The sequence below is a fragment of the Anser anser genome (assembly GCF_964211835.1).
Source record: "Anser anser genome assembly, chromosome: 3".
Lineage (NCBI taxonomy): Eukaryota > Metazoa > Chordata > Aves > Anseriformes > Anatidae > Anser > Anser anser.
Genome location: NC_139722.1, coordinates 75,960,358 through 75,985,679, shown reverse-complemented (window position 1 = coordinate 75,985,679; position 25,322 = coordinate 75,960,358). Strand labels below are relative to the sequence as shown.

The following is a 25,322-nucleotide window of genomic DNA, read 5'->3' as shown; positions in this document are numbered from 1 at the left end:
CTGTGTCACATGTGGCGGGTGGTTTTGATGGCCCCTTGTCGGGCCTGTCCTTCTGCAACACCACGTCTCCTCTACAGGGCTGTTTTTGCATGAAGCGGCATGGCCCTGCCAGGTTGCCTGTAGGTGGGGGAGCCCTAGGCAGTAGGCCTCTGCATCTACAGTTGTCATCCATGTCCTTATTCCTGGAAATGGGAAATAAAAACACAGCAAAAAGGGGAGAGCAATATACTTTCTTTCTCATGTCCCATGAAAACCATCTAGGCTGCAGGCACAGTTACGCTGGTCCCAGGGATCTCGCCTTCACAGGCTCTTGTGGCCTTTCCACTCACACTACTCTGTTGCCCTTCCTCAGCCACTTCCCCTTCCTCCTTCATATGCCTGCATATAATTAGGTTTTTTTGGTCATTATCTTAACTGTACCATAGCTTATTTCTGCTCTGGGAAAAGCCTTCTCCTCCTAGCTTTGTATTTAAAGTGTTTCATGCTACAGTAGCGATAGTTTGCAAAGACAAAACAATTTTCTACCAGTCTTCTCTCAATTTACTTCTCTGTCAACTCAGGCACGAACCACAGTTTCCCTTGTCCTGTAATTGTTATCCTCCTAGATACCTCCTTGTCTCTCTGTCTTCCTCTTATTATTCCTCTGTCCATGTTGTTGCTAAATCTTGTAGTATTTTCTCTGTAGAATTTCCCTTTTGCCAATGCCATCTTTACACCTGATTTGTCTCCATCTCCCTCTCTCCTTTAGTGACTTCACTGGAGCTCCAAGCTGTGAACAGTAGCATTAAAACTAATTTGCCTTGATTCCATAATGGCCTCGCATCAGTCTGTTTCCCTATTAAGACTGCCTGTTAAATGCCACTGAGATAACAAACCTCATTACAACACATTTTTTCCTAACCTAATAGCAACAGTATTCCAGTTTGTGAAGTACGAGCTAGTTAAATCCTTAGCTGATGCTTAATGTAGTTACTGGCAGGCTCAAAATGTGCTAGCAGGCTTATATTTCTCTCAGAAAGAAAATGATAATTACCAAACTCTACAAGTGATTTTTAAACAGCAGACTGGTGTTTTTTCCTAAACTGATTAATCCAACACTATTAACGTGATTAGCTCTTAGTACAGACTTTTGTCCACTGTCTTACAGTTTAAAATGAACTCTGATATATTGCCTTGAATACACTTATTAGAGATTGTTCTGATCTTTAAAATCACCATACAAGTGTACCAGGCCTTTTTTACAGTATTTTCTACTTGCAGTGTAGCAGTGCCATATACACTGCTATGGTGAGCAGTGTTTTATTGGGATCATTTGAGAAACAGTGAGGAAATGGTGGCAAATATATTTTGCTTAAGCAGTTTATCTTCCTTGTGCAGCTGGAGTTTTTATTTCCCACTGAATGCACTAATACAACATCAGACGCTTTTTTTTTTCTTTCCTTTTCTAGTCTGTGAAGAAGCTGAGTATAGCAATAAGTGAACTGAAGGCATTTAGTAACTAGTTATGCTTCTTGAGTAGTATCCAGACCACACAGACCCTTTTGTCCACCTTCCCACTTCTCTGAGCCTAATATCACAGTACTTGAACATTTCATAATCTTTTCTAGGGCCCTTTTACTCCAGTAATGCCATGAAAAAGGAAGATGGCCTTACCTGTAGTTTAGAGAAGGAACACTGGGACACAGAGGTATATGGGGGCTGTCCATATCCGGTAACACAAGTGCATGAACAGCAGATGGCCATCGCATTAGGACAGTCAGGGCTTCCCTGAAAGGGTTGATGTGCTGCAGCAGCGGCCAGGCAGCTCTGGAGAGCGAGCTGTGGTAGTGGAAGGTGGTGGCGCTCCTGGAACATCCCCAGCAAGAGCCACCCAAGCCACTCATAAAGAGCCTCCAAGTGGTTCAGACCAGAGCATGCAGGGCATGTTACTGACCAGGAAACAGAACCTTAGCTGTAGTGGAGGGTAAAAAATTGAAAGCCTTTTGGTATTCCAGCTTCTTCTGTATAAAATGAGTATTTTTTTTTAAAATATCATAATGCATGTTGCCTGTCCATTATTATTGCATGTAGTCTTCATAACTCTAGTGTTACCAAGCATCAGCCTAAGGAAATAAGAATACTTATCCTTCTAGAAGTAACAACAGTATCTTCTAGGCACTGGATCCGATCTTAATTACTGTTTGGTCCCTGGTGAATGAGCAGCAACTTCTCTTCTTTTCCCTTTTCACCAGCAGAAAAAGTAGGTAGTGGACCTTACAGCTCTTCTGATGTAAGACCAAAGGCACAGATGTAAACCATGCCAAGTAAGGGCGTTGATGAAAATGTTCTTGCTCTTATTTATTGTAGCTCAGAGCAATATAGCTGAGTTCTTTGTCCTTTAATGGTGTGACTCATTTTGAGACTGTTTCTGTTAAAGTTCACAAATGTATTTGGGTATTTGTAGAGAGCTGCTGTATGAGTAAGGCTGGCCAACTGTTTGTATTTTTTGTGACCAGATGGTTCTGCTTTTGTTCTGCTTTTTTTAACCCATTGCTTTAATATTTTCTTGTTTGTCTTTTTTTTAATGACTTCCTTCTACTCACCACTCCACATAAACATTTGCAGGTTGCATCAAAATCAACATAAAATTAGTGTTATGCTGGCTAATGGTTTGAGTTGAAAGTTGGACTGAGAATTGGCGTCTCCTTCTACTTCATGTGTATTCGCACTTTGAATATGAAGATGGTTCTCCCTGTGCATCTTCACAGTCATTGTCATGTACATACTTGTCCCAATCAGGAAATGAGTCTGTAATGTCACAGATAAGCAGCTCCAGTCTTCAAGCCTAAGGTGTCTTAATCTGAGCTAAAGGAGAATCCAGTTACAGGCTGCCCATTATCACATATTACTGGATACATTTCAGGTGGTTTGTCTATCCATTACCACAGTATGGGATAATTTCACATTTTTTTCTGTGCTAATTCTCACAGTATTCCCAAGAGATAACAAAAAGCAACTGTTCCTATTTTTCAGGTTGGAGAGAAAGTGGATATAATGTCTATTTTACCAAAACTGCAAAATCCTCATGCCTAGAATACTGCCAGCACCTCTGACTATTTTTAAGTGCCTAGAAATTTCAAGTATCTAATTACTTTTGAAAAATATTTGATTTCAGTTGAAGTTGTGTTGAAACTTCCAGGACATGTGTCTACGAACCTCTCTTTTGTAATGTTATTTAAAAAACTGGCTGCAATACTACTCCACTTAAGTGTTTTTCAAATTTTTACAGAAATTTGGCAGTTCACCTCACCCAACTTCAGAAGCCCCCATTTCATTGAGTTATCTTAGGCTTTCTTCATAGTCATCAGAGAGAAATGTGCAGCATGTCTGTTTATCATGAAGTACATGTTTCTTTCCATTTACTGTAAAGTAAAGCTAGACATTTAGTTCAAAATATTGTTTCTTGTGCCATAAATACTTGCATTTATTTAGCGAAGTCCAACCCTAAGTGATTAACCAAATAGACAGAGGAAGTGTTGGGTAGATTGAACCCAAATCACTCAGATACTCAAACCTCCAACTCATGGCCTTCACCAATTCATCCAGCAGATTGTAGCTTCTGTCTTTGATATCTGTGATTCTCCTGGAAATCTTTCTTTACTTTTAGTTTGTGTTATTTTAGATGAACCTCAAATATAAAGAAATTTATTAGTGAGAAGAAAGAAGGAAAAAAAAAAGTAGGACAAAAAGAGTTGGAAAGATGCTAAAGGGAGTGTAATAGATGTTCTCTTTGGAAAAATGTCTACTGAATTGAGTACGGAATGATAGTGTTGCACTTCACTGAAATTTCTCTAAGGTTTTTGTTTTCCCCTAGGTTTTGATCATGGTGAAATTCCTTTTGAAAGATAACTCTATTCAAATCTGTGAGAGGTCTCTGAAAGAATCCCAACCTCTCTAATAACTATTGTGCATTATTTAACTCTAGATGACTTTTGAGAAGGTAGGTGGCCTTATGTCCAAGCATGGACTTGGCACAAATTCCACTGAATTCACAGGGAGTTCAAGATACTTCTCTAAGGACTTGATAAAACCAAGACATTGTTGCTAAAGCAATTGTTAGTTTGACAGTAGAAGGTAAAACAAACAGACTCATTTACAGTATTTCTCATTTTACATCTAAGCAGACTACAACAGAAGCCAGAACTTGGATTACAAACCTTTTAAAATGGGAGGTTTCTTTTCTAAAATTTTTACTTCAGCTGCTGGAGACAGGCTTGAGAAGAGGCTAATGAAAATACTCCTATGCTTTTTTTTAACATGAATACCTGTCTTCAAAGAACTGAACACAGGCCAACAATTCATTTCCTGTACCCATTTTCCTGTAACTATTATGAATAACCTATTTTGTCTTCTCAAAAATTACTCTCCTGTGGCTTGAACCAGATTAGAACCTGTGAAACAAAGGTGGAAACCTGGCCTCATCATTGTTGGACATATGTTCTTCTAAGTATTCCCATATCAGAGTTTTAAATGTACTTTCCTAAAGAACCATAGCATTTTGGAATGCTGTGTTGCCTGTGATATTTGGACATTAAATAGTTGTGATTTAGTTTTATATTAGGTGGTAACCTGCCAAATGGCAAGACAGGTAACAAAATAAAGTCTATATCTGGAGCATATGCTATAGACTCGTAATGATTCTCTGGAACAGAAATAAATTCTCTTTAGGATTATTATTATTTCCTTTTGCCACATTTTCATTCATTTCTTCATTAACATCAGGCCCTAAAGCACGCAAACCCAACAGACCTGAAGACTGGAGAACCTGCATATCAAATTGCACATATTTATATCAGAAAATTGCCCTTTTTTACAGCCAGATCTGTGTGACAGTTTTGATCTTGTGCAAGTTGTTGAGGTGGCCAGGCAAGGATTAGAAATCAGAATCCTGTCCTACTGGTTTTGAAAAACAATAATCATCTGACATTAGCACCACATCTTCCCTCCGATGTGATACAAATGCATAAGATTGTCCATTGCTAAAAGCAGCTCATTCTGGAATGACACCATCTCCAGCTGTTTCACACCTCTTTAGAAAGTCTTGGGACAGAAAGGTTTTGCTTATGTAGAAATATATTTTGCATAATTAAAGTGGTCTCTGGGTTTGAGGATGACCTTAGCTCCTCTCTTTCAGAAACCCATGGGAGGGTTGCTGGGAGGCCATTAAGCAGGCAAGGTTAGAGGCTGTACAGCTGAAAAGAGCAACTCTCCTGGAAGGCCTGTACTTCCACATGCCTTTTTGTTTCTCAGTGCTATAGCCCTGCACTTCCCGGTCCTGCTCAGGCACGTGACAGTGAGTCAGAAGAAATTCTGGCAATCTCTGTGGTCACTCCCTGGCAGCCACTGAGCGCTAGTGAATGTCTTTCTCCAAGATCTCCACGAGGAAATCTTAGAAGTGAGCTGAGAGCAGTGCCAGAGGGAGCAACTTGCCTCTTGCTCTGCCCACGCTGCCTCCAGGAACCACTGAAGCAGATGCGGCTATGCTGTCTGCAGTCTCAGGGCAAGAGGAGAGGCTCTGATCTCCTATGTCCCAAAGGAAAGGAGATCAAAAAGGCACTTCCACTCCAATTCTGGGTTACTAGTTTGTCCACAGTTTCTACCAAATGGAGGGTGGGCTCTGAAGTGAATAATGCAGTGTATAATCAGGTTCTGATTAGGTCTGTCTTGTATTAGCAGAGGGAATCACTCTCCATTCCTATTCCATCATGTATTGCAGTCGTTGCCCTCCCTCTCATCGTCTGTGCTGCTCTACTGTGTGCTTTCTGGGAGCCACGAAGAACATCCATCTCACTTTTGTCACAGGATGATGCTTTTTGTGCAAACATAAATATTTACAGAAGTTTACAAAAGATTAAGCCTCATCTAGTCAAACATTCCTGCTAATGCAGTGTCGGGACAAGTCAGCAGGGAGCAAGAGCCTGGGCTGCTGTGCACAGCTGTTGCAAGACCAAACTGTGGAACATTCAGTTTTGACTCACTGATCAAAACCATTTTGGAAATTGGCTTGTGTGAGGGTTTTTTTGTTGTTGTTGTTGTTGTTTTGCTTTGTTTTTTTCCAGAGTGAAATTCTCTCTACTGAAGTAGCTTCTTCATTGCGCACAGAAGTCCAGGCTTTGTTTGCAGTGTGAATATCCTGCCTCTGTTTGGTTGTTGTAATACAAGTTCCAAATGCAAATAAATTATAATTACTGGACCAATGGAAAAACATAACTGAGAACAAAACAGCAGAGAGATCTTTAGAGGTCCCTTCCGACCTCAGCCATTTTGTGATCTGCCCACAGTACTTGTGCTCTGATAGTTTGGATTTTCATTCTGTACCTGACAAAAGTTATCCCACATTCTATCTTAGGAATGATAGGGAAAAATCCAAGTAAGAATATTAAAAGGGAACCAATACTATTTTTTGTTTGTTTGTTTTTATTATTTTTTATTCCCTAGGAAGAGTGATAAGAATATCAAAATCCATGCAAGGGAAACTGAAGGTCTGGCACTGATAACCCTTGAATTCTTCTTCAGTGAGCTTTACTTGCAGCATTGGTTTCTAGACAAGAAGAAAAAAAAAAAAGGAAAAAAAAAGCTATTTGAATAACTCTAGACAAATATCAGTGACAATTTTCTAGCAACTACTTATGTTATGGAAATCTACTCAAAGAAATTGAACAGCTCAGGAATGAGCTTAGCATTGTTAGACTAATTAGGGTACCTTCAGGTGCCTTTATACCTTGTGTCCTACTTGTTAAGATCACACCTGTCTATCTGAATGCTAATCACACCAAGAAACAAAAGTCCTTTTAGCATCTCTTTGGGAACATATTCCCTTCCAGAACTAGAACTAATTTAGATTGCTGTGACTCTTTCTGAAGTATGTTTGCATGCCATGTGGAAGCTCAGCTAGGAGGATTTCTAAGACCAGTGCTTTGTCTTGCATTTCCTTCTCCTTCCTTCCTTCCCCTCTGCATAGTGCCAGCAAGTTAAATTTCCTGAGCAGATCCAGCAAGACAATCCTCATGCTGATGCTTCTATGAAAATAGGAGCGTCTGGTGTTAGTGGTCTCTTAGAGGAAATAGTTAACAGTGTGATAAGGACCACCAGCTCCTCCATTGATTCTGAGTAGAGGTAAAGGCATTCGCCACCTATAAGTCTTTGGATGTTGTGGGAAAATGGAAGTTTTTCAGCCTTGGCTGTTTTGCTGCAGGAGTCTTGTAACTGCCTGAACTTAAAATACCTCATCCCAGTGTCAGGGAGCCAGAAGCACAACACATTGGAATATATTTCCTTAAAGGGACTGTGCCTGTGTTGAGTCTCAAGTAGTGAAGTTTTGCTTTTTGCTCTAGTGGGAGGCGGATTTGTCGTACCAGCTAAAATTCCAGCTGTCCCTTAGGCAGCTCACAAGTAATGCCACTGTAGTGATGACTGGTGACAAAAGGAGCAGTCTGGCATGCTTTTCTTCAGTGCTGCTTTGTTGCCCCTTCCTAGTGAGGAGACCACAGGAAATCCTGCCTTCCTAGAAAAATATCCTGCTTCCTCCTAAGACCCTGTGGAGCAGGCAGCTTGACATGATTGTGGGCATTTCTGAGCCAGGCAAATCGAAGAATAACCTTTCACAGGAAGTGGCTCAAGCGTCATTGAGGCACTGAGAGCTACAGTGGACAAAAACCAGCTGGCCTGATCAAGTGTCAGTGATAGTCTGAGCAGGAGCGTTGGACCAGATTACTTCCAAAAGTTCCTTCTAACCAACGTTTCTGTATTTCTGCTAAGTCGTGTAATCAACAGGCTTTTTCCAATCTTTAAAATCACAGCTTTTCTGATAAAACACGGTTAAGGTTGTATTTAGCCCTGTTCTGTTAAGTAATATTTTTGAGGTTTAATTAAATGCACATGAAATTAAAGTATCGTTTTTATTGCAAGTTATGAAATAATTATGCTAGAATGTTTTGAGCAACCTTCAAGCAAGCTGAATTGTCATCACCTTAATACTCCCAATATAATCCTGTAACTAAATGCATTGAACTAAAGAAGTTATATTGAATTTAATAGTACAATGAGAAATATGCTTATGGTTAAAGGCCTGTGACTTTGGTGACTAATCTGAATGGATAAATTGAAACTCTCTCATCATTTAAACCTGTAAATGTAACTGAAATATCTCCATGGTTCAGGTGGAAATGCAGCCTTCCAGAATTAAAGAGGTTATTAATGTTTCCCTCAGGTGGTAGATCTCATCCACGGTTGTTGAGATCAAAATTTTACCTCAGAGGAAAAGTAAATCTGAGGAAGACAGTGTACGTAAAAATGGGGTTTCTTTTTTCTTTTCTTCTTTTTTTTTTTTTTGGTAGAGCTTTGTCTCCTAAATATATTGTGAAATTTAGATCCACCTACTACTTCGTCTGGTTCTGACTGATGGTCCTTGCTGTGCTGTGCTTCTGGGATGAGATGGGCAAAATCCTGAAATGATGACCTCAAGCTCAAGCACTCAAGCTGCACTAACTCGAGAAAAAAATCTTTCAGTTTTTTCATAATATGATAATTTTCAGGGTGTTGTACACATGCAGAGGTTGGCCTGTGAAAGCCAATCATCCCGGATTCTGCTTATGGTCAATAGAGAGTAAACTCCCAATCATACAAGGTCTGTTATACAGAGAAAAAGGTGATAAATCAGGGCAGAAGCCTGACTATACAGGGGGTCATTTTTAGCCTTTATGAGTACAATGGCTAGTGATCCAGGCGGTCCAGATACTTTACCAAAACTGTAGTGTGGTAGGGCAGGCTTAGCTCAAAATAACGTTCTTAACAGAGTGCAAGTCTCTTGGCTGCAGGCAGTTTATGTAAAATGCACATCCCTCAGTATGAAAGCTCTTCACTTCAGAACTTGATGGAGGCTTTGATTACACCATGTTTGTAATACCTGGTTTCCTTAAGAAACAGAGCTAATACAGTGTTATCGGATCTGTTTTAGTTCACTATTGTTTCTCTCATACAGAAAAAAAAAAAAAGAAATAATGAATTTTTTAAAATCAGAAAGATACTCAGTCTCCCACAGTAATTAAAACCAGAAAAACGAGAGGATCCTGGCAGCGGTATACTTAGAAAACCGTTAAATCTCTCTATGAAAATTGGTTGTTGGTTTCAAGCATTTCCTTTCATACAAATCACTTGAACTAGAGAAATTAGGATCAGAAAAAATAGTTGCTGTCGGATGATGATTATTTTCCATGATTCTGGGAGCATGCACAAAGTACAGGAAGCTTTCCAAACCAAGAAGAGGATATAGTCCCTGTTCCAAAGCACATGAGTGTAAGGAGGCAGAGAAGGGAAGAGAAAGGATGAAGCTGTAGTATGCAGAGCAATTAGAGTAATACTAGCCATGCATTGGAAGTGTTATTACAGCCGGTAAAAAGTGATAACAATTTTCTTGGGGGAGAGGTAAATCGCATTTATTTTTGTTCAGTAAATGAATGTGTTTCATGGCCAAATGATGTGTTTCGTGAATGTGTTTCAAGGCCCAATGGCCAAATTATTTGGGAATGCGTTTTCATTTTAGGATGCTATTTTTTCCACATTTAGTTTAAGAAGAGAGAAAAACTTTACAAATATATTTATAGCTTTCATCAAGATATTTTCTTGAGGGAAAAAAAAATCCATCTAAAAGTAACATGTATGAGATTTCAATAATTTCTGGTAGGTGCAGAAATATTCAAGCCTATTCCTAAGTGAGCACTTCACTTAAATCTGGGAAATGAAACAAACCAAAAAATTGTACTCAAAATCCATGTTCCATTTGTTCAGAAGTTAGAACAAGTAGTTTGAACAGAAAGAAAAAAATCAAATTCAGGTGTACAGTACACTTCAGAAATAAGAAAGTATATAAGTAGCATCTTCCCTCACTACTTTGTCCTTGAAGATAAGTTATTTTTTGCAGGTTTCTTTTCAGCTCAATGGCTTTCTGGGTTGCTGCAAACTCTGCATAGTCCCTCTGGGTCTCACATGACCCAGTCATTCTCTTTTTAGAGGAACATGCCGTAATAACATAAAACAAACTCAAACGAATATGTTGTGTTACAACTTGCGAGATGAAAGTCCTAGTTCAGCTGGTTTCTTATGTTCACTATTCTTCTTCCCACCACCTCGATTTCACATCTAGATCTTTGTTGTTTATTTAGAAAGTTACTGGTAGTAACTTTCCATTCTTCAAGGTAAATAGGAAGAGCCACTTTTAACAATGCCTTTTCTTTATTGCCTACTCATAAGAAGAATTGCTGCTTGAGACTCAAGTGAGCTTCACTTTTTAAGGTGGGTTTAAATGATGTTATGAGCAAGAGTTAGGAATTATGTGGAGAGAAGTGTGCTGGAGCCTCTGTAGTATTGATGTACATGTCACTGTTAGCAAGGTCTGTGATGAGCACAAAGCTCTACAGTGTGTTTCTGTTTCAACTTGCTGTATCTTTATTTAGATATAATTTTGATGTTTAATAAACAGAAGGAGCAGGCCTAGATGTCCTGATATCTAACCCATGACCCTCTCCTGTGCCTTACATGCACATGGAATGTTTGGACAAGCATTTGGTTCATTTTGCAAGATTTCATATATGATTGTAGCGTCAGAGCAGATGCGATTTTAATAAACAAAATGTTTCCTTAGGATAACAGTTCTGATTTGGGGATTTTTTATTATTTTGTTTGTTTCTTTCTTTCTTTTGCAGGAAGAAGGTATAGTGAAGGAGATAGACATCAGTCATCATGTGAAGGAAGGTTTTGAAAAAGCAGATCCTTCTCAGTTTGAGCTGCTGAAAGTATTAGGACAAGGTTCATATGGAAAGGTAATTTTTAATGCTATCTAATCACCTAGAGCAACACTAAAAATGTCATGTCCTTTCTCTGAGTTCATTTACACTGGTACCACTGTTTGTATATAAATTGTATTGTAAAAGCAGATAAGCAAATCCAAATCTCTTCTGTCATTTTAATAGCACTTTTGTCTTTTGCTGGATTCCTGTATATGAAACAGTTTAGGAAGTTTATAGCTCTGGACCCAAACTAATGAGCACAAGTGAGCATTAATGAGCAACACTGTTTATGAAGTTAGACGACTCTTCTTTCTGAGCTATCCACTAAGGAGGTGAGCATACTACTGCTGCTTAGTGGTAAGAACGTTCAAAGGCTTAAAGATGTCTGCTTCTTTCTGCTAAGGGCAGATGGGATCCCAGGCATATTTTGAAGTCCCTATCACTCACCCTGCTGGTTACCTCATAGTGATTTTTTGAGAAATACTTCTTTCTAACGATGAGATGTAAAGTAGTTCATAGTTTCAAGCTTTCATTTGTTAACCAGCAGTGTTTTCATTTTCAGTTTGATTTTATTGCCCACAACTAAGATCTGTTTCCTAATGCAATTAATTGCTGAGTGTTTATGCAAGTGTATATGTACGTATACTACATATATAAAGCATTTCTATTTAAAAAGTTGCCTACTTTTACAACCACAAGCTAAGTTATTGAGAAACAATACTTTTTATCTTAAGTCCAAGGCTTTGCTTAATCCCAAAGGTGTTTCTTCTTCAACAGGATATGTCATTTGCAATTAAGAATAGGAAGGAAAGACAGAGAAAGAGGAAGGACTCAATTCAGTATTAAACTCTTTCTATGGCTTAACTAAATAAGACTTTGAAATTTGCAGAATGGTGAGCCTAATTTACACTGGACATGGAAGTCCTTACCATTTTAAATACACACATATATATATATATATATATATTTCTCATTTCTCAGCCTTCAGAGGTGGATCATTCCAGCTGACTTGAAGAACTGGCTCATACCTAAAATCTGCTGAGGCACCCAGCACAAAGCTGAGCACCATGACAATGAATCAGAGTCTTCAGTTTTATTGATAAATAAAGCTATTTGGGGAGTACTTAGTAGCTTTCTGAGTATTCTAGGACCGTATTGATAAGTAAGGCTGTTACAAGATCTCTGAGATGAGAGAAATCAGGAGAGTTAGCATTCACTCCAAGTTTTGCTCTAGAGAATTGCTTGAGAGCACTATAATGATATTCGAGTTTTGAATGTTAAAGAAATGTGAGAAATAAAACAACTCAGAATTAGATTTCTTCTGTGATTTACTACAAGGAGGAGAAGTACAAGAGAACAAAATCTCTTCTTCGAAAGTAAAAGAAGCAGTATGGCCAGTTTTCATATCTGTGCAGTAAATATTTTAGAAATGGTTCACTGGCTATCTTAGATTGTGCTGATGTGGTTTTGGTATTATCTGTCCAAGTTGGCATTCTAGTTTTAGGCATTGTATAAGCAAAAAGTTTATTCTCTGCCACCGCTTCCCAAAAGGAGGTCTGATTTCTGGGGCATGCTCCACTGAAATCACTGCAGAATCAGAATGTGGGTGTGTGGACATCATACCTGTCTGGAGTTGTGTGTGATTACAAGTCACTTTTAGCATCATATGTGAAACAGGTCAGTAAACTCACCAGAGCAGCAAAGACACAGAGGAAGGAAGTCTGTTCAGTGTTTCTTATGCAGTCCTCAGTCACCTAAATTTTCATCACTTCAGTATTTCAGCTGATCAAATCTGTAAGTCTCTGGGGATGCAAATCTGCTGTTTTTCAAGTTGTTTACCTAGGGAGCAAAAATCACCTAAATAATTTCCTGCAGGATTAAAGAACGTGCCTTTGGTTTCAGAGGGAGTATGCTCAACTCTGTTGAAAGCCACAGCACTTGCTTAGGTTTCTGGGTTGGGATTTGATGATGTACCCATTACTCCAGCTAAGGAACTTTTAGTAGTTCTATCAATACATTTAGTTATTCATAACCTGAGGTGTTTGCATGCATATAAAACTAGATAATTAAAAGTCATTTTCAGGCACATGCCTGTGCTATTCTGGCAAACTAGTATTATATAGCTAACATAAACAGTCTGGTAAGTACTCTAGGACCACTCAATAGTCTCAAGTACTATCAAGACTATACCTTTAAGAATAATTGGGATGCAAACTCCATTTTGCAATACAATGCATTTTAATTTGTCCTGTTTCCTTTTTGGTTTGATAATTATTTTAATTTTCTCTGAAACAGCACACACTGTTCTTGACTCATCTGTTTTGGAGGGAATGCAGACCAAGTGCCCTATGCCATGCAACAGAGAACAACTGACTAGTGACTAGTAACATAAATTGATAATTTTGCTTATTACAGCAATAGGGGTATTACTAGCTGTACATGGCAGGTAATGTATTTCTTGAACTGCAGCCTAATATTTCTGCAGATGCAGCATGCTGTACTGTTGTATGTTCTGTACGTTTTAAAATCATTATCTTAAGGGTTTGGGATTGGTTTTAGTTTGTTGTTTGCTTGGGGGGTGGGGGTGAGGTTGGATTCCATTACCATTTTTACACAATATTATTAAAGATTAAAATCTGATGTTGGGGCAAACTTGCTTTATGACTATCCCAACGTTTCTCTCTCTAGCTGTAGCTGAACTTCTGAATTAGCTGACTTCCTGTTGATACTGGAGCAGCTGAGCTTAATTTATCATGAATGTTAATGAAAAACACTTCAGAAAGTCTTATGTTGCATCCAGATTTCATAATTTGTTTCTGCAGTTGTGAGTACCGGAGGTACTTGTGTGTTCATCAAACTAGGAAACAGGAGATGGGAACAAGCAACATGTGCCTGATCTCAGCCAGTCAGGGCAGCTCAGCTGAAGAACTGTACATATCTCGCATGCACAGGAAATATCTTGAGAATGAAAGGCTCACGAAAAATGTATCAGATCGTATCACAGAAGTGTTGTAGCTGTGATGCTGTACAGATGTAAGAGCCCTGCTCAAGGTGTTTGGAAAGAATTTACCTTTTTTTTTTTTTTACCTTTTTTTTTTTTTTTCTCTCCTAGATTCTCTAGGTGACTGTTAAAAGTCGTTATCTCTCCCCATGACCCTTTTCTCAAAGGGTGTTTGAGAAAATTGTAATCTGTTTACAGATTTATTTTTTTTCTGGAGGAAGTGTCTTTCAACTTGCAAATAATGTGCTAAGAACAGATTTCCTCCTTTCTTTTTTTTTTTTGGCTTTTTATGTTTTGGGTGGTGGCATAACTCCTGCATAACTCCTGAACAAGTGATGAATTAAAACAATTTCCACAGATTTTTGTAATCTAAGTAGACATTCTTCAGTAAAATTATTTCAGCTAGCCTTTGTTAATTCATGTATTTATAAGTATATGCTTTATACGTGGACTTGTAGCTCTGTTTGCATTTGGCTTTACTTATGGCTTCTGTCCAGTAGCAAAGGTGCTGAAATAACAACTGAGCCACTGTCATTTGGTGGTTCCGATTTCAGCAGAGTGAGCCCTAGGAATCAACTAAATTATTTCTTTCTTTTATTTTCAAATATTAATACTGGAACACCCTTAAAATACATAATAATAATAAAAAACAAGAACAAAAATGTGCTCCAGTCAGACAAGAAGTAATAGATGCATGGAGTAAAACAAGAACAACAACAGCAGTAAATCAGAATTTTAGCTACAATTGTATTTTATTCCAATTAAAAAATTTACACCAAAAGATGTAACATGGGAGACTGTAGCAAGGAAAGCTGCCCTTATTATAGTAGTGTATTTGTCAATGAAAATGGTTCTATCTTTTGTTAAGTACGCTTGAACAGGCTTCCAGCTGTATGAAGTTTTTGCTTCAGTGACATCCTAGGTTAGTCATCACTCATGACTTAGGACATAAATTATACTAATTTGTTTTTTCTCCTTAATTTAATTGATAAAAATAATTTTAAGAAACTACACATTCCTAAGTACGATACATTGCTTTTTTTTCATGTAAAGCTGTTCAGAATATGAAGAAATGTGCACACATTGTTTATGACTATTCACTCATCTTTAACTGAATGTGAAAGGGCTATTAATAACGTCAAAGATATTTCCTTTGTGAGGGAGTAAAGGCTTAAAACTGAAGCTTTCTAGAGCTAGCTCAGCAAATTGCAGGTGAAATATATGAAGTACTTTCAGCTAAGAGTTTTCATTGGAATTCCAGAATCTTAGTATTTGTTCCTCCATCAAATACAGCAAGCCTTGTAACTAAAAGCTCGTTCCCCTTTTACACAAGATGTCTGTTTTTTTACAGGTATTTCTAGTGAGGAAGATTAAAGGGTCTGATGCAGGTCAGCTTTATGCCATGAAGGTACTTAAGAAAGCAACTCTGAAAGGTAAGGATTGGGACAGTAGCTGCAGTACCCATTTCTGTGATAATTTATCATCTACTTTTCTTGTTGGTTCTTTTTTTTTTTTTTACATTGCTGTTGTTGTATGGTATATATCAGTGCAAAAATATGTTTCTGTCACCCTTGAAAATTCTGCCTCACTGTAGTGAATGTTCTAGAGAAAGGTACACAGAAAATGTTACCTATACAGTTCGAGAGCATGAAAACAGAGCTTTGGTGTTTTCTAGCTGCTTGCATTCTTTACTTTCTTAGCGTTACTTACAGGAATTCTGTTGGGCATATGTTAAATTGTGTTAGAGTGGCAGTATCAGGCAATCAGGCCCAGTCAGCATGGGTTTATGAAAGGCAGGTCCTGCTTGACGAACCTGATCTCCTTCTATGACCAAGTGACGCGCTTGGTGGATGAGGGAAAGGCTGTGGATGTGGTTTACCTTGACCTCATTAAGGCTTTTGACACAGTTCCCCACAACATTCTCAAGAAACTGGCTGCTCGGGGCTTGGACTGGCGTACGCTTCGCTGGGTTAGAAACTGGCTGGATAGCCGGGCCCAGAGAGTTGTGGTGAATGGAGTCAAATCTGGTTGGAGGCCAGTTACTAGCGGAGTCCCCCAGGGCTCGGTACTGGGGCTGGTCCTCTTTAATATCTTTATCGATGATCTGGATGAGGGCGTCCAGTGCACCCTCAGTAAGTTTGCAGATGACACCAAGCTAAGTGCGTGTGTCGATCTGCTCGAGGGCAGGAAGGCTCTGCAGGAGGATCTGGATAGGCTGGAGCGATGGGCTGAGGTCAACTGTATGAAGTTCAACAAGGCCAAGTGCCGGGTCCTGCACCTGGGGCGCAACAACCCCAAGCAGAGCTACAGGCTGGGAGATGAGTGGCTGGAAAGCTGCCTGGAAGAGAAGGACCTGGGAGTATTGGTTGATAGTCGGCTGAATATGAGCCAGCAGTGTGCTCAGGTGGCCAAGAAGGCCAACGGCATCCTGGCCTGTATAAGAAGCAGTGTGGCCAGCAGGTCTAGGGAAGTGATTGTGCCCCTGTACTCGGCTCTGGTGAGGCCGCACTTTGAGTACTGTGTTCGGTTTTGGGCCCCTCGCTACAGGAAGGACATGGACGTGCTCGAGCGAGTCCAGAGAAGGGCAACCAAGCTGGTGAGGGGTCTGGAGAACAAGTCTTACGAGGAGCGGCTGAGGGAGCTGGGCTTGTTCAGCCTGGAGAAGAGGAGGCTCAGGGGCGACCTTATCGCGCTCTACAGTTACCTTAAAGGAGGCTGTAAAGAGGTGGGGGTTGGTCTATTCTCCTACGTGCCTGGTGACAGGACGAGGGGGAATGGGCGAAAGTTGCGACAGGGGAGTTTTAGGTTGGATGTTAGGAAGTACTTCTTTACCGAAAGGGTTATTAAGCATTGGAACGGGCTGCCCAGGGAGGTGGTGGAGTCACCATCCCTGGAGGTCTTTAAAAGACGTTTAGATGTAGAGCTTAGCGATATGGTTTAGTGGAGTACTTAGTGTTAGGTCGGAGGTTGGACTCGATGATCTTGAGGTCTCTTCCAACCTAGAAATCTGTGATACTGTGATCTCTCTGTTTCTGAAGTAAACTGAAGCAATTTTATTTTATTTTTTTTAAATAAGGGTGTTGCTGAAGTAGAACATGACTCCTATTGGGCAGGAAGGCCCTCCACCTGGTGTTTCTCTACATGCTTGAAAATTAATGGGAACGTATTTTCAAGTGTGATGAGTTGTTCTGACGTTTTTGACATCTTGCTTTCCTAACTCATGAGCGTATGGCCTCCAGTAGGCTGAGGCCTAATGACTGACTGTTGAATCTGGTCATCCTCTTCTGGGATCATCGGCTGCTACCACCTCACTCAGACCAAAAGGAAGTGTCTAGTAAAGGGAGACGACTGAATAGCAAACATGGGAAGTTTGGTCTCAGCTGAAGTCCCTGTTGTTTGTTCCTCCAGAGAGTTAAGAAGATCCACTCTTCTTCCTGTTTCCCTGACCTAGCACTGTACTGTTTTTAACCCTCGAAAGTCTGACATGTTTTACAGATGAAGATGACAGGGTTCATTTTGCCCAAAGCAACTCTTTCACTTACTCTGAGACCACGAGGGTTTGCACAGTGCAGAATCATGCCTAAGTGTCTATTCTAATGTGAAGAGAGCTAATTTTGAGACAGCTCTGATGACTTATGAATCCAACTTGCTTTAGCATGCCTCAGTTTGGCGAAGTAAAACAGTGAAGTTATCGGTAATTGCAAGGTAGATTTTCAGAAGGTGGTGACAGGCAGATACAGCACTTCTTCTGAGCAGTAGTTAAGATAGGGAAGTGGCAAACCAGGAATTTGCAAGGTCGTTTACCCTAGCAAAGCTTTTTCAAAGCAATAGTAGTTCGAGGTGATGCAGTTGTGCTGATCTTTTTGTTTAGAAAGTAGATGGAAAAGTTTGTTCTGGCAGAAGAGTGTGGTGTAAATAGCCACTTAAATAATTCTGGACTTAATACGTAGAAAGTAAAAGGTTAGGACTGTGTATACAGTATGTGTAATAGAGTGAATCTCTGATGTCTCACCCAATAGCAGAAGCACGAAGTGTTTTAACTGCGCTGAACTCAACTCTCAGAGCTTTCTCCACCAGCGAAAGCTGTCTCCTGCAGAGCACAGCATCTGAGGAAGGACTGTGTGACCCCTCTGATGTGAACTCATATCAGAGACTTGTTTCTATTTCTTTTGAGAACCCACAACTTTTCATCTAAGGTGAAAATTGGGTAGTCTCTCTCTTTTTTTTTTCTTTTTTTTTTTCTTTTTTTTTTGTTTTTATAACTGAGGTGTATTGAGCAAAACCAGTTTTGGATAGGGAGAGGATTTCTTCTAGATCCTCAAACACTTTATTGTATCTTAATGTATAATAGCTACATCTGTAATATTAGATTCCACTGGAAAAAATAACCTGTATTATGGGAGTTTTTTAGGAAATTTCAAAACTTAAATGGTGATCTTAAACTACTCAAAGTGGTTTCAGCTCTGTTACATCAAGAATAATAGGTACCTCCAGATGCCTCCTGTGTTTACAGTTCCTTAGTTCATTATAGCACGGAGCTGCTGCCTCTCTCCTCCCTTGGCCTTTTACAGCATAATATATGTATATATATATAATTATTTCCTCAAACGTGAGTGACAAGATTCAAAAACTAAGGCTGCTTTGTGATCTTTTCTGGATCATATTTCTCTCCCATTCAAACTTACCCCTCTGACTAGTAACTGAGAGTTTCTCAATAACCTGAAGATAACTAACACATTGGTAGGAACTACAGATAAGTTAAATTTAACAGCTATTTAACTTGAACTGGAAAAATGAATGCAAAATCCCATTCGCACAAGGCAAGTGAGAAGAGCAAAAATGAGAACTGCCGTCAGTGAGCTTCCTTGTAACTTCTGGCACAGAGATAATATTTCTGACAGCTTAATTTCATCTTTTAAGTGAGAGTGCTGAATCGTTGCTGCCTACCTACACTCAAAAAGGCTGGAAGTCACTCCAATGTGAACTGTTTATTACCATGTCAAGTAATGGGAGCAAAGCCACAAGTACTTGTGTACATTGTGTTCACTATTTACTGACAAAAGACATGCTACAAGACAAATTTCTGAACAGTTTTCCTTCCTAATCTGTACTGCACAGTACAGTATGGAGCAACAAAGCCAAAGCTCTGGGAGCCAGTGCCACTGACACAGCCCCAAATATCATGGCTGTTCTTTTCTTTAGCAAAGCAAATCTGTGAAACATAAAATGGAGAAATGAGAAGAAAGGAAAGGGGAAAAAAAGATGAGGGAACAAAACTGCTTTTTCTTTTCTGGAGAAGTCTGAAGAACTAAAATACAGATAAATAGGAATCCGAAGAAGTTAAATGCCTTCAGGAGTGAAGGGTTAAAATTAGCTTTGTACTTTCTCTGAAGAACAACCATGATGGGTCTTGTAAAAGTGTCTCCCAGCCCAGTAGCCTGACACTGGCAGTGACCAGCTGAAAATGTGTAAGAAGAAGTAGTACAAAATAGTGCTTCCTCCAGTGGGTCTGCTGCCTCCTGCCTCTTCCCAAAATAGTTGTCCTTTTCTAATTAGTATGACCCATGAAAATTCACCAACAGCAAAGGCTAGTATAAGAAGGTTACAGCAATCCGTAGTACCATTCTCCAAACATTTGCAGCCCAAATAAGCCGTTTGATACAAAAAAGGCATTTGTAGATTTAAGCTTGAAGAAGATCTGCCAAACAGCAGAGCAACTCCATCTGTGAAAGCAGAATTAAAATCCAAAGTATTCCAGTTTAAAAGTTTGCTGAGGCACATGCTGTAGTTACAAACATTTGTGAAAATAAAATTAATCTTTACCTTATGAAAGTTTATATTAATTGTAAACTACGTCTGAATAAACACTGATAGGAGCATTGGATGCTTGAAAATGAGAAAGCCATTGCTCCTGCTGGTTATAAATGAGAACACCACACACAAGTTTCTCTCCTTCACACTTCATTTCCTTTTGCAGGAGGTTGTGGTTTTTATTTTGTTTGTTTGTTTGTTTTTGAAGAGAACTCCCTGGAGAAACTAGATAAGAGTTTCTTTCTAAATATTGATTTTAGGAAAACCTTATCCAAAAATTTTGAGAATATTATGTCTGTTATGTAGCAGATGGGGAATACCTTGTATTAAAAGGCTGAATGTATGTGTATAAGTCTAACATTTCTCAGTTTGAAATGGTTTTCATTAAAATACAATATCCTAATACCAACCTTTGCAAATATAAACCCTTACTGGGGGGTCCAGATGCTGAAAAATATCTAAGCACTTAGATACCTTTCAAGGTGAGACTCTTGTCTGGTAGAACGTCATCAGATTATACTGTTAAATGCCATCTTAAAATGTTGTTTTCATGTCTTCATTGCACTCTTTTTTTTTTTTCTTGAAAATGAGTTTTTAGATTAAAAAAATGCAAGTTAATTAAATTGAACTTGAGTCAAGTGAGTGTTGACTGCCTACCCTGAATGTACTGGGAAACTGAAGAAATGGGAAGAAAACAGGGACTGATTATTCCATATATGTGTGCCTTGTATTCTCCAGCGAAGCTGGGATAGAGGGAAAGGGCAGGTTTATTATTTTGATTCACTCAGTATTTCTCTCAAGGTGTCTCAGGCTCCATCAACTTTACTGGAAGTGCTTCAGGATTCCATAAACAAGAGCTGTTTACATTGCTTACAATGTAAGCCTCATTAAACACGTGAAATGTTCATAAATCCCCCCCACAGATGCTGGGCTGCAATAAGAGTGTTACCTCTGGAACTTGAAAATGTAAGACCTATCCCTCCAGGAGATATGTAATCTTACAGAAAGTGGCATGAAACCGTAATTCACTGATATAATGCTTCTGAACTTTGTAAATATTACAATGAGGAGGTATGATCTAGCAGATGTTATGTGGTGAGTCACAAGGAAGTAGTCTGCATCTGCCCATCTTGTTGGTAACGGGCTGTGTAAGTCTCAGAACTATTTGACACTGAGAACTGAAAGATTCTACCTGTTTCTGCTTATGGGGTTTAGAAATGATAATCTGTTTTGTCAAAAGCTCTGGAGTGCTTTGCAGTTTATGATCCCCCTCAGACTAAGCCAATAGGCTTATGGGTTTATAGTTGTGCTGACTGTGTATGATGTTTATAGATGCAGTAAGCTCTGTGAGAAGCTCTGCTGACTCACAGAGAGCTTTCCCTGTGTTTTCAGGGGACGTTAGATCATTGATAATAATTATATACTAAATTTAACAACTAACTGAGATGTCGCCAGCTGGACTGTGATTTCCATCCAAACCGTTGGTAAAACTGTAGTAGTGGTTTCCCTGCTTGGGCATCAGCTGAAGAGGCTTCTTCACTTTTCCCCTTCATGCTACTGCTTGTTGTGTTTAGATCTAAGACAATGAACACTAGTGGCTTCCCTCTGGTTTGAAAGGAACAAAAATGCAACAGAATAAAAATCTAAGAACAAGTTAACCTCATGAGGCGGGACTTACAAAGAGCCTTCACCTCAAATAGGCTTAGATCTGTAGTGCTCAGGTTCTCAAGCTGTCATCCTATTCTATTTGTCCCCTGTGTTTGGTGAGAGGCCCTGTTATTTGCCCTGTTACAACTTTTAAATTTTGGTTTATTATCCTAAAGTGTTCTTCAATCTTTTTAATATCTTCCTTGACCTCTTATTATACTCTTCTAAATATTTCACTGGGGAAGTTCTGACCACATATCCAATTTCCTTCAAATCCAGGTCCCACAGCAGAGTCCCCTTGCCCTGCCGTCTGAGGTAAGGCTAAGTGCTTAGTACCTTCAGGAACCACCACAGTGTGCTGCTCCTTTACTCTGGAAACTGTAACTTGTCAAATGTCAGGACTCCAAGCTCAAAAAAAAAAACAACCCACATTTCTGGGCCTGGAAGTGCGCTTAAAGATCCAGCTGAGACTTGTAAAAATATTCTGCATTTTGAATGTTTCCCCACAAGGAAGTTTCTGCCTAAATTGTCCTTGTCACTACATTGTCACCAATTAGGAAACAACAGAACATTTTCTAATTTGGGGCCTTCGGATCTGGATTTTCTGCTTTTTAAAATAAGTCTACTTGCAGTCTAATGCCTATTTGCATGGTCTCCTGCACAGACCTGGCCTTGCAGCCCACTGCACCCCAAGCCTACTTCATTCAAGTCAACTTCTTACCTGGGGGTGCTGTGCAGAGTTAGTGCAGAAAGTCCTTGAGCACCCCACGTCCAGCACAGAGCTGCCTTGGCTATCACTGATCTTGAGCAGTGACAAGGAATACACAAGCCTGTGCGGATAATTAGGAAGCATTCTGGCTTCTGTATAAGGATGAAGTTTAAGAATACAGTAAATTTTCCAGTTGGGAGGGGAAAATCTGGGGAGGAAATAACAGCTTGTATGTGCACAAACAAAATAGCAGTTGATCCTTCTGTATATTTCACAAGTGGCTCTAAAATGTAAAGATCAGTCTAGCTGATATGTGCTCAGCCACACAGCAACACTCTTGGGTCACCATCTGGACCTCGCCTATTTGCATGCAAGCACTGTGGGCCAGGAGTCAACGAGAAGATCTTCAGCTTTGTGCCCCCCCCCCCCCCCCCCCCCCCCCCCAATTTGGGAGCAAGCTGGAGTTATTAACTGTCATCCAGGGAAGCTGAGCTTTCCTTCCTTCCATGGGAATTTTGAAAACGAAACCTGGAGGGTCTTCAGCCTTCAGTGATGAGAGGTCACAATCAGGTTTTGATTTTACTGTGCGTTTTCAAGTCTTCTTGCATCTGACCTCTTCTTCCTCCCCTAAGAATTCACCTTATCTAGGTCTTGCATTCACGAGGAGGGAAGGATACAGTACATTTGCGAGAGCACACTTACATAGGCTGTAGAGAGTAATGTGTTCATGCATTATAAGGAAAAAGAACTGTGTTTAGGAACCTGGCTTACTGTGTCAGCAATTATTATAGAGCATCCCGGTCTGAATATATCAGACATTGCTGGAAGTTTATTTTCCTTGGGTTTGCTAAGGAGCATTGACATGCATTCATTGAAATTTTAGCTTCTTCATTAAATACTCAGTATTCTCTTGTGATTCTGTACGGTATTTTGATGAGAACAGAATACTTTTTACTATAAAAATAAACTGAGCATGCATCACTTAAAGATTTTATTGTCTGTTTCTATACAATCCATGCGGGATTTCTCATTGTATAAAATCCTGATTAAATTATAGCCTCTTCACAGTGCTAAGTGCATGATGAAGATCCTGTTATCAGGCAAAAATTCCCACCATTAAGATGTTCAGAAAATTAACTCTGGATGTTTTAAATGTTTTCTGCTGTCCAGCAAAGGAGCATTTGGGCTGTTGGTTTTTTTGTTGTTTGTTTGTTTCATTGTGTGGGTTTTTTTTTGTTTGTTTGTTTTTAATGGAAACACACTGTTACCCATAGAGCTTTTTTCTAAGTGCCAAAGGAAATTCAAGTTTTTGTTCATGAAACTTTTGACTGTTGAGTTCTGTAACAGTTTCCACGTTAAAAGTGCTGCTCAGGTTGCTAGATAGAAAGTGCTTCCCATTGTCCTAAGGAGAATAGATTTAGTAAGGTTTTGCCTAAATACTGGTAAAAATTACAATCATTCTCCCTATCTTTTCCCCTGACATTCACATAGGAGCACACACTTCTGCACTTGTCATACATAGTATAGGTAAATGCAGCAATATTGCCCCTTCCTCTCCTGTCCCCAGATTTGTTCCAGTACAACTGTGCTAATACAATAACATGAAAATATAGTTCACTGTATATTTGTATGCTCATTTGGAATGCAGCTTCAGCAGTTTAATATCTCACTGCCCAAAACAGCCCAGTTATTCTCCCTAAAGCTCTGACAGCACTACAGGACTCACAAGAAAGCCCCATCCTTCTCCATGAGAAGTTCAGCGGTGCAGCAGAAACGGTGACGAGAGCCCTAGCATCTGGCAGCATTGGTGCTGTGGCTCATACCACGCTTTTGAAGCAATCATCCCCATCCACTGTGATTGGCTTGCCACAAGCTGGGTTCCCTCCTAATGAAATTAAACCAGGAGCACACCCAGTGCTCCCCAGGCTCTTGTGGGCATTCCGGCCATGGGACCAAGGTGTGATGTCAACCCCAAAACGATGTATAGTGCAGGGGACCTCAGGTCCAAACACCCACAGTTACTTTCCGCAGATTGCTGCAGTTACACCACAGTGCATGCTAATGTAGACATAGGTTTAAACCAGTTTCAGACTTTGCCATGAGGACATTGAGTGCACCTGTGTTTGTGTGTTTCACTAGGTGTAGCACAGAGCTGCCTTAAATTATTCCATCTTTCTGCTAGTTAACATGCCCTTGGCTTCTAATCTTTGAGTATCCCCATAGGCCCCCTTAGCAGCAGCTGAAAGTGTTGCATATGCAGGTATTGATATGATGATTCCCTGAAGTGCACGAAGGAGGTTCAAATCTGAAGTCAGAAAAAGAGAGCACTGAAAAGTCTGCTTACTACTTTGTCAGAAAGAAAATGTTCTTCACTTGTGGTCAAATTATACAAGTTTGTTTTAAACATTTGTTGGGTCACACTCTCTTGTCAATGAAATATAGAAAAAATGACTTTTTTTAAGTTTCTAAAAAAGCAGCAGGTTGCATTGAATGTATCCCCTGGCTACTCCCATCAGGAAAGTAATGGTGGCCCTTTTCTCAGGAATGAGTAGTCCATCATACTTATTTCGCTTTTGATAGTAAAAAGCAGTTTTCAAAATAGCCTTGTAATTTTCAGTCAATTTGCCATGTAACTCTTTAAAGTTTCAATTGGTCCTGCTGTTCTTGACACAGTGAATAAGTAGCATTGGAGACACTTTAAACTGCTGCTCCCATAGGTGCCATCTCTAAATAGTTTTCAGACCCAAACTCATTCATCCAAGTCCCCATAGTACACTTGATCACAGGGATTTCATTACTGCTTGCTTTCCCTTGGATCATTCTTTTTGTCGTATTCGTTGCAGTGTATATCTAATGGCAGCTATTTGCAGTTGCAGTTAATCCCAAATCAGTTGTCACAGTACGGAAAAGACCACATTTGATATTTTCTATTATCAAGTAGCAGATTGCTGTTAGTTGCTTTTATTGTGGTTTCACGAGCTGGGAGACTGCACGGACAGTTGTCCTGAAGCCATGAGTGAAGTGTTTATCCGGTGTGACAAATGTGATGTAATTCCTCTTCATCTGCAGAAAACACGCTTCTGCTAGGAAAGTACTGGGAGGTGCAGTGGACTTTCTCAGCCCTCACCCCTCTCAGGCTCTGCTCAGGCTACGTACGTGAGAGCTGATCCCCAGTACAGCTGCAGGGGCTTGGTGGCTTCACAGCGAGATCCTAGTACTTGTCCCTGCCCTGGTCTGTGGCAGGTAAACCCACTGGCATGGGACTCTTTGAGAGCATCCCCTGCTTTCCAAGCTTCTGAAGCATAGGCTGGCAGGCACCTCAAGAAGTCAT

General features: G+C 39.8%; 1 protein-coding gene across 12 annotated transcripts in view; it reads left to right on the top strand.

The window, feature by feature from the left end:
- Positions 1 to 25,322, top strand: part of RPS6KA2 (ribosomal protein S6 kinase A2) — a 308,943-nt gene that overhangs the window by 189,177 nt on the left and 94,444 nt on the right. For 10 of the 12 annotated variants that reach the window (XM_083828095.1, XM_083828099.1, XM_083828097.1 and 7 more), the window contains 2 exons: positions 10,740 to 10,856; positions 15,176 to 15,257. In XM_083828095.1, coding sequence (XP_083684221.1) covers positions 10,740 to 10,856; positions 15,176 to 15,257 — 199 coding nt within the window. Of the gene's footprint in view, positions 1 to 10,739; positions 10,857 to 10,879; positions 11,156 to 12,500; positions 12,618 to 13,118; positions 13,270 to 15,175; positions 15,258 to 25,322 lie in introns of those variants that run through there. The other 2 variants (XM_083828092.1, XM_083828093.1) reach the window with 2 other exon arrangements.